General features: G+C 43.0%; 1 protein-coding gene across 2 annotated transcripts; it reads right to left on the bottom strand.

Annotated features, from left to right (window-relative positions):
- Positions 1 to 1,943: 1,943 nt before the first annotated feature.
- On the bottom strand, positions 1,944 to 13,655 carry LOC117875236 (glutathione S-transferase A4-like). 2 transcript variants are annotated; one of them, XM_034766345.1, is made up of 7 exons: positions 13,401 to 13,655; positions 11,286 to 11,392; positions 11,054 to 11,105; positions 5,257 to 5,389; positions 4,425 to 4,560; positions 2,559 to 2,690; positions 1,944 to 2,173 (listed from the first exon to the last, which is right to left on the bottom strand). In XM_034766345.1, the coding sequence occupies exons 2-7, from the start codon at positions 11,370 to 11,372 to the stop codon at positions 2,048 to 2,050; spliced, it is 666 nt and encodes a 221-aa protein (XP_034622236.1). In that variant the 5' UTR covers positions 11,373 to 11,392; positions 13,401 to 13,655; the 3' UTR covers positions 1,944 to 2,047. The 2 variants fall into 2 exon arrangements, with proteins under 2 accessions (XP_034622236.1, XP_034622237.1); XM_034766346.1 differs by lacking the exon at positions 13,401 to 13,655 and adding an exon at positions 11,582 to 11,917.
- Positions 13,656 to 17,366: the final 3,711 nt, after the last annotated feature.

Raw genomic sequence — 17,366 nt, 5'->3', positions numbered from 1 at the left:
CTATAGCCTGGTCAATGCTTTCAGAAGCTGCTTGTCACAGCATAAGCTGGCCCTTCAAGGAGACTGGGGCTCAGCTGCACCTGTGCCAGACTTCGCTCCCTTCCCCAGAGGGAGGAGATGAATGAGGTTGCGTTACAAACGGCCAGGTGACTAAGAGCAGACCTGCTTTGAAAATTAGACCAGCCTCCTTAGTTGTTAGTTCAGAAATGGGGAGCCTGGAGTCCGGAGAGCCCTGCAGGAAGAGGCATCCCCTAGGGTAGAACAGAGCCATGGTGGGCAGGGGAGGCCTGCCAGCACTGAAGCACAGCCCCAGGAAGTGGAGGGAGGCTGTGGGTACCTTGTTTCAAGAGAGAAGAAGTTTGAGCCGGCTAGGAAAGACCAGAGGGAAAGCACTTCAGTGTAGATACCACCTATGCTGACGGGAGGGATTCTCCCATCAGCGTAGGTAATCTACCTTCCCGAGAGACGATAGCTAGGGCAGTGGAAGAATTCTTCTATTGACCTAGCGCTGTTACACGGGTACTTAAGTTGGCTTAACTATGCTGCTCAGGAGTGTGGGTTTTTCATATCCTTGACCGAAGTAGTTAAAGCAACATAATTTTCTAGTGGAGACCAAGACTAAGGTGGGACACTTTTGTTTTGTGTCAGAGGAGTAGCCGTGTTAGTCTGAATCTGTAAGAAGCAACAGTCTTGCATCTGAAGAAGTGAGGTTCTTACCCACGAAAGCTTATGCTCCCAATACTTCTGTTAGTCTTAAAGGTGCCACAGAACCCTCTGTTGCTTTTTGTTTTGTGTTTGTTTGGACTTTGATACTCCAGGAGGGCTGTACTTTTGTGAATAGGCCTGGTCTACACTAGAAAATTAAGTCAACTTAACTATGTTGCTCAGGGGTGTGAAAAATCCACACCCCTGAGCAGTGTAGTTAAGACAACTTTACTCCCAGTCTAGACAGCGCTGATGGAAGAATCCTTCCCTTGACCTAGCTAGCGTCTCTCGGGAAGGTGGGGTGCAGGGTGCAGAACCCCTCCTGTTGACATATGTAGTGTTTACACCAAAACACTACGGTGGTGCAGCTGTTCTGCTGTAGCATTTTAAGTGTAGACAACCCCTTCCTTCAGCAACGGGACTATGCTGAAGGCCATAAGAATCTTTGAGGATTAGAAGAAACTGAGGCAGGGTGACTGCAGTGCCACACAATGCCTGGGGTGTCATACTCCGAGGCTGTACCCTGCAACCACTGTAAAGCAAAGATGTTTCTGGCCCATTATTGGTTAATAGTTCATCTATAAATAAGTTCAGAACAGTGCATGTAGTATATACCGTAGTAGAAAGTTACAAGTCAATGTCTTTAAGGGGTCATAACTCATGGGAGTTTCTTTCCTGCTCCAGAGTTGAGGTTTTAACACCTATTTGCATCTAGAGATAACCTTCTTCTTCTTATTATTTATATTCTGATAGTGGCAACAGTGTGACAGCTTCCTTCCAAATGCAGAGGAAGATGCAGACACTATCCCAAATAATCTTTTGTTTTCATATTTTATCAAGGACTTGACACTCATTAAAACAAACCACTCAAACAGCAAGAGTAATTAGATACTATTTTCTATCACTGGAATGTCATTGCTTTTAATTATGTAGTGCAGGGGTCAGCAACGTTCAGCACGCAGCTCGCCAGGGTAAGCACCCTAGCGGGCCGGGCCAGTTTATTTACCTGCTGACGTGGCAGGTTCGGCTGATCGCAGCCCCCACTGGCCGTGGTTCGCCGTCCCAGGCCAATGGGGGCGGTGGGAAGTGGCGCGGGCCGAGGGATGTGCTGGCCGCGGCTTCCCGCCACCCCCATTGGCCCGGGACAGTGAACCGCGGCCAGTGGGGGCCGCGATTGGCCGAACCTGCCACGTCAGCAGGTAAATAAACTGGCCCGGCCAGCTAGGGTGCTTACCCTGGCGAGTTGTGTGCCGAACGTTGCCGACCCCTGATATAGTGCTGGTCATCTAAACTGGCCTGTTCTTTTTAGATTTTGATGACCTCTCTGAATGGAACCAGGCATTTAATCTTTTTTGAAAACTTCAATCACTGTCGCCACATATTGGTCATCAGGTGGAGGCTTCCTCTGGCTGCCAGGCTGCAGGAATTTCTTAATTGTAGGTATGTTGCTTATTCTTGCTTTAAAAGCCTGAAATGAGAAACAACAGAAGCCCTAAGAGTAAGGAAACAACATCCAACTACTTCATAAATAAAAACTTCACACATTAGTTTTGAAGAAACAGAGCTCATTAGCAGAGCTTAAATCGCCTTAATTCCACAGACTTCTATTGTTATTATTACTTAACATTTACATAATGGTAGCACTTAGAGGCCAAGCAGATCAACACCCCATTGTGCTTGGTGCTGTACAAACATACAGAAAATTACTGCTCATGCTCCAAAGAGCTTACTGTTGATTTACACAGTTTTAATGAGATCAGAATCAGACGAGGAACTCATGTTAAATGAGCAACTTGAAGTCTTTGTTCTGCACAATTCCATAGTTGCTGGTTGTGCTTTAGTAACAGAATTACCTGTAACACAGGGAACTTGGAAAGCACAGTGGGCTCTTTCTCCTCTACCATTAAAATGGTTTCAAGCAGCTGTACATCTGCCCAGCTGAATCGGTTGCCAATAAGAAACTCTTGCCCATGTTGTTTCAGAACCTACAGAAGGGAACACAAATGTTATGGGTATGAAAGAGACATAGGTCTGGTCTATACTACCCGCCTGAATCGGCAGGTAGAAATCGACCTCTCGGGGATCGACTTATCGCGTCCCATCGGGACGCGACAATCGATCCCCGAATCGGCGCTCTAACTCCACCAGCGGAGGTGGTAGTAAGCGCCGCCAACAAAAAGCCGCAGAAGTCGATTTTGCCGCCGTCCTCACAACGGGGTAAGTCGGCTGCGATATGTCGAATTCAGCTACGCTATTCACGTAGCTGAATTTGCGTATCTTAAATCGACTCCCCGCTGTAGTGTAGATGTACCCATATACACTGGATAAATACTGGCAACTGAGCTCAGTGTGATACTTTCAAAGTATAGCAAGGTCATGGTCTGTGTAACAATCTTGTATGAAGCATCTGGGTGGGATTTTCAAAAGCACTTACGTGATTCATTAGCACCTGTGCTCCTCAATCACTGAAGTGCTTTGGCAAATCCCACTCTCTGAATACAACACTAGTATTAATAGCTGCAATAGAAAAAGTCTGAATTCTTGTACCTAAGTACAAGATGTACATAGACGAGTCTTTCCAGGTCACAGTAGAATGGTTCCACCCCTAGTCCAACAGCCTCTGTGCTTTTGAGGAGGATGAAAGTCTCGGGGAAGGAGAACATCAAGCTGCAGCGAGGGAAATGATCCCATAGTTGGGATCTTTCTTCCAGATGATGTCATGGATACCCCTCTGGGGGAGGGGACCCCAGTTATTAGGAAGAAACAGGTATTAGTAATGTGGACTTGATTATCATAAATATAGATAGTAAAGAGGAGAGGACAGAAACTGATAAAGTACAGGTAGGAACTGAAGAGAAACAGTCAAATGAAAAAGAGTCCCATTCAAATACATTGCATGAAGACAGACAACTAAATATTGACAAATTTTATAAGTGCTCATGTGCAAATATTGAAATCTAAATATTAAGATGGGTGAACTTGAGTGCCTGGTATTAAATGAGGATATTGATATAATAGGCATCACAGAAACTTCGTGGAATGATGATAATCAATGGGATTTGGTAATACCAGGGAATGACAGAATAGGTCATGCTGGTGGGGGAGTGGCATCATATGTGAAAGAAAGTATAAAGTAAAAATATTAAATGACTCACACTGTACCATAGAATCTCTATGGGTAGGAATTCCATGCTTGAATAACAGGACTATAGCAGTAGGAATATACTACTACTAGAGAGGCTACAAAAACAGAAACTCAACAATAAGGGGGGATTTCAACTATCCCCATATTGACTGGATACATGTCACCCCAAGACGGGATGCAGAGATAAAATTTCTAGATACCATTAATGACTGCTTCTTGAGGCAGCTACTCCTGCGACTCACAAGGGGAAAGGCAATTCCTGATTTAGTCCTAAGTGGCACACAGGATCTGGTTCAAGAGGTGAATATAGCTGAACCACTAGGTAATAGTAACCATAAAGTACCGGTAATTACATTTTTGAACACTGAGCACTTAAATGAAAATTTAACCCCTTTTTAAAAATCTATTTGAAAAAGGGGGGGGGGGGGGTGATCATTCAATTTCTTTTGTTCAGTTTGGCAACAGAATATTGTTCATTGCAATCAGAAGCATTTGTTCTAGTGCCTCCACTGTATGTCTTCATTCAATTATATGTAATGAAATGACTGTAAATTGTTGCCTCACTATCACTTACCTTTTCATAGACTGGGAAATATCTGGTTGTGGCCCTCTCGATGATTAAGGCAAGATTCCTCTCCTTAGGTGGAGTGAAAGCAAAGGTAATGATCATTCCCATGAGATCAGCTGTTCCTTCCACATACATGTCAATTCTGGAGGGAGGGGAGAGAAGAAAGCATGTTCAAATTATTTCAGGTTTTTCTTGCAAATTAGTAAAAGCAATTTTTTATGATCCATTAATGTTTGTATAATCGGCTTTTGTGTTATATGATAGCGCTGTTAAAATTTCACTGTTGCATTCATGCCTTGCTCCCTTTCTAATGACAATGCAGACATGCAAGCAACGTTTTTCTGGTGAGTGGTTCTTCTTATTCATTTATTTTTGCTGTTAAAGTAAACCTATTGCTTATCAAAGATTCTGGGTTAACAGCCCTGGAAGCTCAAGTCCTTTTCATCCACAGAACCAGTGTTGTCAGGTAACGGCAGCAAAACCATTATAGTACTGTATCACAGAACAAGCTATGACTGCTCTGCCTGTAAGAAGTTTCACCCACAGCAAAACTGCAAATACTTGGAATTCTTTACTCTTGGTTTTGCAATCCCAATTTACTCAGCAAAACACAATACCAAACAAAAATAAAAAACTACAACATTAAGGGCCTGATCCTGTTCAGCATAATTTCAGAAACAATGGTTAAAACCCATCAAGGGCCAAAGAATTTGCCCCTTAGTGCATAACAGCTTTTTCTCACCCTTTCATACTCAACTTACAGTATTACATAAGTGTTAACTGGTAATAATATAGCTATTCATTGTAGTTTATTAAGCAAAAGGGAGTGTTATAGTACAATGCTCTCTCTTTCAGATCCTTCCCATAGAGGTTGTACTTGGCAGCTATGTAGCTGAGAATGGCTCTGGTCTGCACCATCTTCATCCCATCAATTTCCACCAATGGTACTTGGTCAAACAGCAGGACGCCATCTTTGGAAAGGAAAATACAATAAGTAGAATGTTACTTAGGCCGGATCTATACTTAAAAGTTAGGTCAGCATGGCTATAGCACTCAGAGGTGTGAAAACATCATACCCCTGAGCACCATGACTATGCCAATCTAACCCCTGGGCACACAGGGTCAGGGTAGCCCCAAATGTAGGCAGCATGGGATGTTCTGATTTAGCCCATCTCCTGATGTTTCCATCATCCTAGGTACTGAGATGAAGTTCCTACAGTGACAGAAAAATCCCTTCCATTAGTGTAGGAGGCACCTATACTATGGCGCTACAGCAGCATAATTACAGCACCGTAGCTGTGCCACTGTAGCATCTGTAGTGGCCTCGGTCCCCATCCCCTCCCCCAACTGTGTTATTGTTATAGTGGAGCTGAGAAAAATATCTAAGTCGTTAGTACACTTCTGATTGTATATTAGGAGATCTTCAACGTCTGCCATTATATTAAAACTTCCTGCACTAAAATAATGATGTAGGAAAGAATAAACATATACTAGTCTAAATATTTACTCTGTAGCTAAGACCTAGCATAATCAATTGACACATTGCTTTACAAACCTATAGTCAGATATTCCCTCCCCAAAGGGCTTCCAATTTTAATTAAACTATATATGTAGACTATGCTCCAAGGGCTTAGTTCTGCCCCCTCTGAAGTCAATGGCAAAGCTCCCTTTGAATTAAAAGATACAGGATTAAGCCCCAAATAGGCATGTGTGCTACTGTACCTACTAATAGACAGCATTTGATCTAAGTCCCTTTTGTTTCCTTTAGTTGCCTGATTTCAATCCATTAACTTCATTCTTCTTCTCAGTAGAAAAGATTATTTTAACAGGAGTTTGTCTGCTCTGTTTTTCACAAAACCATCAAACTATGTCAGTAGCCTAAAATAAAAAAAAGGTCCTTCCATTGTTGCGAAGTGTTTAATTTCATAGTGCAATAAAATTGTGTAGAACTGTCCACATCATCATTTTTTGGTAAACATTTATATAAAGATTGTGTGTCCTCATGACTGTCCAAGAGCAAATGTGACCAGATTAGGGGATAAATAAGCATTTAGCAAAAATGTCCTTTTCTAGCAGAAGCCTTTTCATTGATAAAAAACAAAATTCATTAACAAGTATGCAAGGGCTGGGAGGGAGGGGGGTTACCATCAGAAACATGTACTAAGATAAAAGCTTATTAATGGCTGGATTTTCTAGCCACACCTTGCAAAGAGTTCCCTGGCAGGTCAGTGCACTGAGCATTAGTAAACTGAAAGAGCAATTCGTTTCTAAGGACTTGTCTATACTTGAAATGCTGCTGCAGCTGCACTGTTGTAGCGCTACCTACGCCTATGGGAGGGGTTCTGTAGGTAATCCCGTTGCTGTAGGTAATCCACCTCCCTGAGAAGTGGTAGCCAAGTCAACAGAACAATTTTTCCATCGACCTAGTGCTGTCCACCCCGGGGGTTAGGTCAGCTTGACTGCTTTGATCAAGGGCGTAGATTTTTCACACTCCTGAGCAACGAAGCTGGGTCAACCTAACGGTCGACCAGGCCTTAATAGCAAAAGTAGTAAGGCCATGTCTGCACTACCACATATGTCGGCAAAATTTATGTTGCTCAGGGGTGTAAAAAAAAACCACACATACCTTGTGCAATTTAAGTTGCATAGTGGTAGTGTGCACAGCCTTATGACTGGAGGAGAGCCTCTCCTGCTGACATAGCTACTGTCGCTCGTAGAGGTGGTTTTATTATGTCAACGGGAGAGCTCTCTCCCACTGGCATAGAGCGGCTACACAAGCAATCTTACAGCAGTGCAGCTGCATTAGTATAGTTGTGCCGCTGTAAGATCGCTTGTGTTGACATGGCCTAATTTATCCTTAATAACAATCTATTAGCTCAAGTGAGATTTGTGATACACAGACAATTGCTGACCCTCCCAGCTTTTACTGGGAAAAGCCATGACTGTCCTTTAAATAACTAGAAGCTACATACAGGCAAACAGGTTTGGTTAAGTACCAGTCTAAATGTTTGCCCAAAATATGAACCAAATGTGGTGCATTAAAAACTGTTAAAATTGTAACACTAACACTTTAAGAGTAAGGGTTTTCCTCGTCTGACCTGCAGGCTACAGGGATCTATAGGGAAGCCTGAGATTAGAGTCAGTTTTGCAGACAGTTAGCTTAGCCCTAGAGTAAGGTGGAGTGAGTTGTGCTTCTTTGTTTTAGGGAGCAGCCTGCTTTGTCTCTTTCAGGTTTGGGATTCTTATGTGTTATTATTCTGAATTCTAAGAAATAAAGTTATACTGCAACTTGGCAGGAAGAGTATGTTTTTATCAGACTTCGCTGTGTGTTTGCTGTGAACATAATACCAAACCCAAACCCAAACTTTAAGGTTCAATAAAGTTAATTGAAAAAATAATTGACACAAGGTACGTCTACACAGTAAAAGAAAACCTTCGGCAGCAAATCTCAGAGCCCAGTCAACTGATTTTTGTTCACAGGTCTCGTGTTGCAGGGCTAAAAAATATCAGTGTAGATGTTTGGGTTTGGGCTGGATCCCAGGCCCCAAGACTCTCCCCCATCACTACGTTTCAGAGCTTGGGCTCGAGCCTGAGAACAAATATCTATACTGCTATGTGTAGCCTGGCAGTGCAGGCTCTGAGACTTGCTCTGCAGGGTATTTTTGCTGTGTAGGAGTACCCCCAGGTGCCTAATCTGTAACTGACAAACCTATTTAAACATACCTTCCGACCTGGACAAATCCCTACACACCCAAGCCACTGAAACAAAAGCCTGCAGTCAACTGCCATATCACTCAACACTGAACAGCTATAGGATATGCTTAAATATAAACTCTTATTACAAGGTAAATATATGCCTGCTTTCAGGGAGTATGGCAGTTGAGCTCAGTGCATTAAGACAAGAATCATTCTTGCACCGTGGGAAGTTATTGAGATACTCCTTTATGAGCATTCATTTATATTCCGAGACTTAAATAATACCTACTGTATCAGCCCTCTTTTAATACCAAAGAATACCTCTGTGTTAGTCCTCAGTATAACAAATACATGAGTGACGGGTGGGATCAGAACACTAAACAAGAGGGGACAAATTCAAACCCGTTCTTACTTCCTACAATGTACAAGATAAAAGCCAAACACACATCCAAGGTTGCAGGAAGGTGGGGAAAAAAATCATGAGGGAGGAGAAAAAGGGGGCTTTTACCAGTCAGTCCATAACCTGTAAGGAAAGCTCTACGCCAGGCTCCACTTCTTGATTCTGATGACCTACAAATCTCTCTCTCTCATGATGAGCTATCTCCCTTCAACCAATCTAGTAGTGTAGCCTGTCTTTCTGGATTTTTAGTCATAATCTTTAACTCACTGTTTAACAATGGTTAAGCGTTAACAAAATGTTAAACTCGGCTGAGCTCTTGATCTTCCTCCACAAGCCCTCCCCATCTCACCATGAACATTGTTACCATTCTCCCAGTCACTTGGGCCAGTAATATGAACTATAATGTGGCCCTCCCACTGGATCCCCATACTCAAGCCATTTCTAATTCTTGCCACTCCTTCTTACACAACATCTCTAAACTCAAGTATCGGGGGTAGCCGTGTTAGTCTGTATCTACAAAAACAACAAGGAGTCTGGTGGCACCTTAAAGACTATCAGATTTATTTGGGCAAAAGCTTTCGTGGGTAAAAACCTCACTTCTTCAGATGCACGAAAGCTTATGCCCAAATAAATCTGTTAGTCTTTAAGGTGCCACCAGACTCCTTGTTATCTCTAAACTCAGTCTTCCCTCTCTGACTACACAACCAAAACTCTTAGCCAAGCTCTCATCTCACATGTTGACTACTGCAACCTTGCTTCCCTTAAGTCTATTCAAGTATCAGGGAGTAGCCGTGTTAGTCTGTATCTACAAAAACAACAAGGAGTCTGGTGGCACCTTAAAGACTAACAGATTTATTTGGGCATAAGCTTGCGTGGCTAAAAACCTCACTTCTTCAGATGCATAGAAGAAGTGAGGTTTTTACCCACGAAAGCTTATGCCCAAATAAATTTGTTAGTCTTTAAGGTGCCACCAAACTCCTTGTTGTTTAAGTCTATTCAGAGAGCTTCTGCTCAAATCGTCTGCTTGGCTTATTGCTCTGATCACACCGACCCCCTCTGAATCCCTCTGAACCCCTCCATTGGGTCCCCCTTATCAGATAAGATAAGCTTCTTGTCTTTAAGGCCTTATTTAACTAATGTAGCAACTTATTGTGATGTCAACTCCCATCTAGACTCCACCAGCAATCTTAGCCATTAACACCCACTTATGCAGCTTTGTGTCCCTTCCCCCCCCCCCACGCACTGACCCTTATGCATGGGAAAAATTCCCTGAAAAAATCCAAATAGCAACTACCTTATCTTCCTTCAAATCCTTCATTAAGACTCTCCTCCACCATGGTGTCTGTGAAACCCAGCCTGCTGATCATGACTAGGCAGGTGACAAATGGACTCCTCCTCTTCCCTGTCTTTCCTTTTCCTACTCCCTTCCTTTCTCCCTGCCCCTAATCCTCAATAAAAGAGCTGCAGTACACGTTCTGTGCATCACAGTTTAGGAAAGATGTGGACAAATTGAAAAGAGTCCAGAGGAGAGCAACAAAAAATTATCAAAGGTTTAGAAAACTTGACCTATAAGGAAAGTTTTAAAAAAAATTGGCATGTTAAGTCTTGTGAAAAGAAGACTGAGCGGGGAGCTGATAACAACCTTCCAATGTGTTATAAAGAGGACTGTGATCAATTATTCTGCATGTCCATTGAAGATAGGACAAGAAGTAATGGGCTTTAATCTGCAAAAAGGGAGATTTAGGTTAAATGTTAGGGAAAAGTTTCTAATTATAATGGTCTTTACACTCTGAAATAGGCTTCCAAGGGAGGCTGTGGAATCTTTATGCATCCGAAGAAGTGAGGTTTTTACTCACGAAAGCTTATGCCCAAATAAATCTGTTAGTCTTTAAGGTGCCACCAGACTCCTTGTTGTTTTTGTGGAATCTTTGTCATTGGAGGTTTTTAAGAACAGGTTAGACAAGCACCTGTCAAGGATGGTCTAAGTTTACGTGGTCCTGCCTCAGCACAGCACCTGGGCTAAATGACCTCTTGAGGTCCCTTCCAGCCCTACATTTCTATGATTCTATATACCTAACAAAGCTGGGCCAATTCTTCATCAGATTCATCTGCGTGTATGTTGTCTCTCCAATCCCCTACTCTTCATTTGTTTGTGCATTTAGACTCAAAGCCTCTGAAGGCAGGGATGGCAACACCCAACACAATGGGCTCCCTACCTGAATTAAGGCCTTTGGATACCCCCATAATATAGATATTTAATAAAAATAATCAGGGGCATGATCCTGGGAGGCGCTGAGCTCCCTCAGCATCGACTGGCTCCAGTGGAAGTGAAGGATGATTAGCACTTTGCAGGCGTTACTTGGCACCAGACAGGATTGGGCGGTCAAGGTTAGTGATTTATGAATTGATACATGATGTAAACTGAATTAAATGTGTCCACACAGGGGTTTACACTGGTTTAAGTAAACTCATGTAAAACCCAGTTTTAGCTAAACTCATGCCACTTTGGGTGTAGAAAATTCCCGGTCTGCAGTCTTACCTTTTATTAACTTTTGATACTGTTCTCTTGTTTCCAAAAATTCTTCTTCAAACTGCAAAAGGAAAGATGAAATAGATTAGTTACATTATTATATTTCAGGCAGCTTCTTTTAGGAAGCAACTCTGTCACAACGAGCCAAAAGGCAGAGTAATACACCAGCATAACAAAATAAATCATGGCTAATCCTGAATGAGTCCAAACAAGAGCAGCCCTTCATAAATTATGGACTAACCTCCACCCCAGCTGCTGCCAACAGCCACCGTATTGATTCCATGCGTCCTCTTCCATTGAAGTAGGTAAGTTTGGGTTTCCCAGACATGCTTCCTTGCTTCTGCTTCCCTGACAAATATCAAGCAAAGGAAAATGTTTCTGAACAAAAATGAGTTTTTGCTACAATGGAATGTTTACAGCACAATGAGGTTTCAGGCCTCTGCTGCTGTCACTGTACACATTACTCAAGGTATGTCTATAACTACAAGCACTACAGATGCAGTACTACAGCTATGCTGCAGTAGCGTACACACTTACTAAAGTGACAATTAGTGTAGTAAATCCACCCCCTCAAGAGGTGGTAACTAGGTTGACTGAAGAATTCTCAGTGTTTAAGCCTTCTGGAATGGTTCCTCCAGGCCAGGTGGGCTTTCTGATGAGTTTCTGTTTGGAAACCTCTGCTCTTAAAAGCATAGTGCACTCTAGAACACAAACAGGGAGGGACAAAGTGGGGCCTGAGCATGTTTGGTGGTGTTCCTCTCAGGCCCATCCACTCACTCCTGTGGGATAGACCCTCATGAACACCATCAGAGAAACAAAAAAGTCTCACATATTTTTCCTCCCTGAGGATGTACATACTGTTTAAAAGGCGCTCGATCCAAATCTTGACTTAGAAATCATTCAAATTGACAATCACTCTTTAAACAGTTCTAAGAATCAAATCATTTAAGTTTTCTGTCTTGATACTAAGACTATATTCACAGTAAACATAACGCAGCAATAATCACTTCTTTTTTATTAAAGCAAATAACTAATTGCGGCACCTCATGGCATTTTATCCATAAGAAAGATATTGTACAAATTTGTAGTTATTTGCAGGTAAATAATGTTTAGTGCATGCTGGCAGTGTTTGCTGTCTGTACACCCAATACTCCCTGATATGTTATCACACTTAATGAATACTTTTTACCCTTTATATCATGTCAACACACATTGCGACAACATATAGTGTGCAGAAACTTATAGTAACTAAAGCTCTTCCATTAACTATGAAAGCCAAAGATCTCATAAGTGCTTTTAAACCAAAATTATGGAATAAAGGCAGAGTAAAATCAAACCCAGACATCCAAATTCTGCTCTCGGTTACACCTTTGTAGATCCAGAATAACTCCATCAACTTTAATCAACTGCATTTACACCAGTGATACAGAAAGCAAAATGTACAGTCCACAGTTGCATGTGTGTTTTATTGTCAACCAAGTTGAGAATGGTGTATGTGTCAGAACACAACACCCAGGAGGTGTGTGGGTTACACATGGCTATGTACAAAATGATAGAAAATGTTTTAAATGCTTTTGTCTAATCTCCACATTTCCCCTAAAGCAGTCTGTTTTCTATAATGAGTTCTAGGGCTGCGTCCTCACTGGATTTTCTGGAGCAGCCACTTCACTATACAAGAATCAGGGAACAAAGTTAAGTCTTTCAAAAGCAACATTGCCTGCATTCAATATAAAGCAGCAGCAGGTTTTACTTTCATCCACCCCTCAGGAGGGAGACAGGTTTTCACTATTCTTTTATCAGCCACTATAGTTCAGAGCAGAGCATGACATGCTATATCAGCCAGCTTTCATGCTCAGATCCAGAGGAAATCAGGTCTAAGTTCCAGGCTTTCATTGCAATTCTGAACTTTACTCTTTCTCTTGCTTTCTTCCTCCCCTCTCCTTTGGCTTTTTGCTCTCACTGTTTGCCCTCACTTTACAACATGCCTTATTCAAGTCTGAGTTAACTTTCTGGATTAATTTCCTATTTAAATGGTCCGTTTTCCCTTCTTTTATCCTCCTGTTTAGCAATCAAACACCACTTGAACTGCCTTTGATGCAGGCGGCTAAATATAGTAAAGATTTTACATTACCATTACCAACAGTTATGCTAAGGTGTTTGAAAGTAGCTTTATTGAAACCAGCAGATCAAACTGTTTAAGGTTAAACTAATTTCTTTTTATGCGAGTGTCAGTGTTAACCGTCACGTCCTGACCAAGGCCAATTTCTAAGATGCTTGAAAGTAGCTTTATTGAAACCAGCATACCAAACTGTTTAAGGTTAAACTAATTTCTTTTTATGCGAGTGTCAGTACTAACCTTCACGTCCTGACCCAGCCAAGTTCTTCTCCTCCTTAACTGAGAACAGAATTTATCTCTTCAGGTTCTGAGAGTATGGAGCTCCTCCAAACTCCCCCCCTCAGGGGGAGTCACATGCATACCTCATAGGAAAGAAAAGTTCCTCACTTCCTAAAGAGACCCCCCACAAAATTAAAAGTATCAGAGGGGTAGCCGTGTTAGTCTGAATCTGTAAAAAGCAACAGAGGGTCCTGTGGCACCTTTGAGACTAACAGAAGTATTGGGAGTGTAAGCAGAGTCAGGATAAGCTCTACCCTGACATCTGGTGGTGAATTATGGCGAGTGTGGAAAAGAACTCCAGGGGCTGATCTTGTTTGCATAGGCACACCCACTCGCCTGGCATGAAACCACAGCAACTCAAAGTGGTTACTTTGGCTGGTGTGGGATCCCCAGTTTCTCTGTTATTGGGGCAGGAAGAATAAAGTTTTGTTACCCTGATTCTGTGAATCAAGGCCAGTGGAACTGTTGTATGACAGAAGGACTGAGTAAATCATTCACCATTACCTAGGTAGCATTTGCTTGTCAAGGGGCATGGGTTACAAAACCCAATGAATTGAGAGAGGATGGGGACAGGTATTGGTACCTGGTGGTGTGGGTCCCTTTTGTGGGCCTGAAACACCAATCTCTCCTCTCCTCTCCTCTCCTCTCCACTGTTGAATGTCAGAGCTAACTTTGATTCCCTTAGGAGTCTAGTTACAGACTGCTGAGCTGAGTTCACTTTGGGCCAATAGTGCACCAGCACTGGGGCTCCCCTACTACTAGCTGAAATCACTAAGAACTGAAATCACAAAAGAGCTAAAGCTACTTAAGAGCTGAGATCACTGAGGCTGTGTTAACTAGTGGGGGAGCCTGAAGCTATTGCTAAGCTAACTTAGCTTAGCGGGGGTGAGCGGAGCGGCTCACAGGTCGGTGAGCGGAGCGGCTGGAGGAGCGGCTAGCAGAGCAGAGCCTTGTGAGAGCAGCCCAAGGGACGAGCGGAGCGGAGCGGCTCACAGGTCGGTGAGCGGAGCGGCGCGGCACGGCTCACAGGTCGGTGAGCGGAGCGGAGCGGCACGGCTCACAGGTCGGTGAGCGGAGCGGAGCAGAGCAGCTGCCAGAGCAGTTCGGGGACGGCAGGAGTGGGACTGCAGGTGGAATGGAGCAGTTTGTGGTGAAGGCTGCGGTGGAACCCCATGGAGAAGCAGCCGGTTGGCCTCGGATCACGTAAGGTGCCCCTTAACACCCTGCTCGCCCCCCGCCTTTTGAACTCTGGGGCTGCACTGATCATGGACAGAGACTTTGGGGGGTTGTCGGACTTTTGTGATTCTTGGGTTGCTGGACCCAAGAGACTTTGGGATTGGTGGACTTTTGGGACTTTGGTGATTCTTGGGTCGCTGGTTTCAAGAACCAATGGGAGAGGACACGGCCCAATTTGCTGGGGTGGGTCTTCGCTCATGGTTTGGTCTAAGAACTCTAGTTCTGGTGTTTTTCCAATTTAATGCTGATGTTGTTTACCTCATGTTATTAAACATTTTCTGTTACACTCAGACTCCGTGCTTGCGAGAGGGGAAGTATTGCCTCTTAGAGGCGCCCAGGGGGTGGTATGTAATTGTCCCAGGTCACTGGGTGGGGGCTCGAGCCGGTTTTGCATTGTGTTATTGAAACGGAACCCCTAGATACAGAACCCGGCCCTTGTTGCTGCCAACTTAGATGGGCAGAAGGGTTACAGGAGCATAAGCTTTTCCCAATACTTCTGTTAGTCTCAAAGGTGCCACAGGACCCTCTGTTGCTTTTTACAAAATTAAAAGTTACACTACCGTTTTAAAAAGTGGCTGTACCTACTACTGTTATAAAATTACTATGCGTGAGAGAGAAAAATATCTTTCTCTATGCTTTTCAGTTTGCTTATTTGACTATACACAGAGTGCTGTCAGCTTCCTGGTTACATAGTCAGCTTCATGGTTACATAACTACTCAGTATCTCCTGTTGTTTGAGTGGGTCTTTCACACAGCAACAGAGGAAAAACATTCAGAAAAACAGAAAAAATATTAGATTTGAATTGACTATATTTCAGGTTGATGGTGATACTATTTAACAAATTAAACCAATATGTTCTGCTCCTTATCTGACTTTTCAGCAGTAATTCAGGTTTGTCCTCTCATTGCTGCAATGTACAAGAAAGACACCTAAAATGTGGGACAACTTGGGTCTGATTTTTAAAATCAGATTGCTAGAGCCTGTCATTCACACATGCAGTTATCTGATTTGTGTATGCATTCATGGTAGTTGGACACGAAAAATAGATATGCAATTTCTGCCACAATTGGGCTCCATGTTTTTAATTAATAATGCCTATTTTACAACTTTTAAGATGAGCCAGAGATGAGAAAAAATCAATTTGCCTGGGGTCGTACCCACAGTTTCCATGCAATACAATTGTTTTGGCTTTGTTGCTTGTATTTAGGTGAAATGGTTGAATCGACATCAAACTGGATGGGTAGATAGGTGGTCTAGCTTCTAGCAGATAGAGAACTGAACTGGGACATGGTAAACCAAGCTCCAATTCCCATTTTTGCCACAGACTCTCTGCGTGACCTTGGGGAAGTCACTTAATCTCTGCTCTTGTGGCAGGTACTGTCATAACTATAAAGGGAAGGGTAACAGCTGTCCTGTGTACAGTACTATAAAATCCCTCCTGGCCAGAGACTCCAAAATCCTTTTCCCTGTAAAGGGTTAAAGTCAGGTAACCTGGCTGGCATCTAACCTAAAGGACCAATAAGGGGACAAGATACTTTCAAATCTTGGGGGGGGGGGGGGAGGGCTGTTGTTTGTGTTCTTTGTTTGGGAGGGTGTTCGTTCTCGGGACTGAGAGGGACCAGACATCAATCCAGGTTCTCCACATCTTTCTAAACAAGTCTCTCCTATTTCAAACTTGTAAGTAAATAGCCAGGCAAGGCGTGTTAGTTTTCCTTTGTTTTCTCAACTTGTAAATGTACCTTTTACTAGAGTGTTTATCTTTGTTTGCTGTACTTTGAACCTGAGACTATAGGGGAGTCCTCTGAGCTCTTTAAGTTTGATTACCCTGTAAGGTTAATTTCCATACTGATTTTACAGAGATGATTTTTACCTTTTTCTTTAATTAAAAGCTTTCTTTTTAGAACCTGATTGATTTTTCCTTGTTTTAAGATCCAAGGGGTTTGGATCTTGATTCATCAGGAGTTGGTGGGAGGAAGGAGGGGGGATGGTTAATTTCTCTCTTTTGTAGATCCCAGGGGGGTTGGAACTGTATTCACCAGGAGTTGGTGGGAGGAAGGAGGGGGAATGGTTAATTTCTCCTTGTTTTAAAATCCAAGGGGTTTGGATCTGTATTCACCAGGGAATTGGTGAAGGTTTTTCAAGGCTTCCCAGGGAGGGAAAAATTGAAATGGTGGCAGCCGAACCAGAGCTAAGCTGGTAGTTAAGCTTAGAAGTTTTCATGCAGGCCCCTACATTTGTACCCTAAAGTTCAAAGTGGGGATCCAGGCTTGACAGGTACTAATACAACTGCCCACAGAAGCAGTTTACACGTACTAGGGCTATGTCTACAGTAGGAGTGCTTTGCTGTTATAAGTATACTGGGATATTGTACTGGCTCCTGATGTGCACACAGCTATACTGGCAAAACTGTGCTTTAAAGCTACCCCCACAAGTGAGACAAGATATACTGGTAAAAGCACAGTTTTGCCAGTACAACTTTGTCTACACTAAGGACTCCTGTCTGCATGGCTGTATCGATCAGGACTCTCACTTTTTCACACCCCTGACTGACATAGCTATGATGGCAGTGGTTTGTGGTCTAGACGTGGGTTCAGAGAGCCACTAATGGATGTCCTCTCCCATCATAGGTACCCAGACAAGGGCACCAGAACTGGGAGGGCCAGGGGACCATGCCCCCCCCCCACTTTTTA

Source organism: Trachemys scripta, chromosome 3, assembly GCF_013100865.1.
Source record: "Trachemys scripta elegans isolate TJP31775 chromosome 3, CAS_Tse_1.0, whole genome shotgun sequence".
Lineage (NCBI taxonomy): Eukaryota > Metazoa > Chordata > Testudines > Emydidae > Trachemys > Trachemys scripta.
Note: the sequence above shows the minus strand (reverse complement) of the source record. Positions and strands in the feature narration are given on the sequence as shown.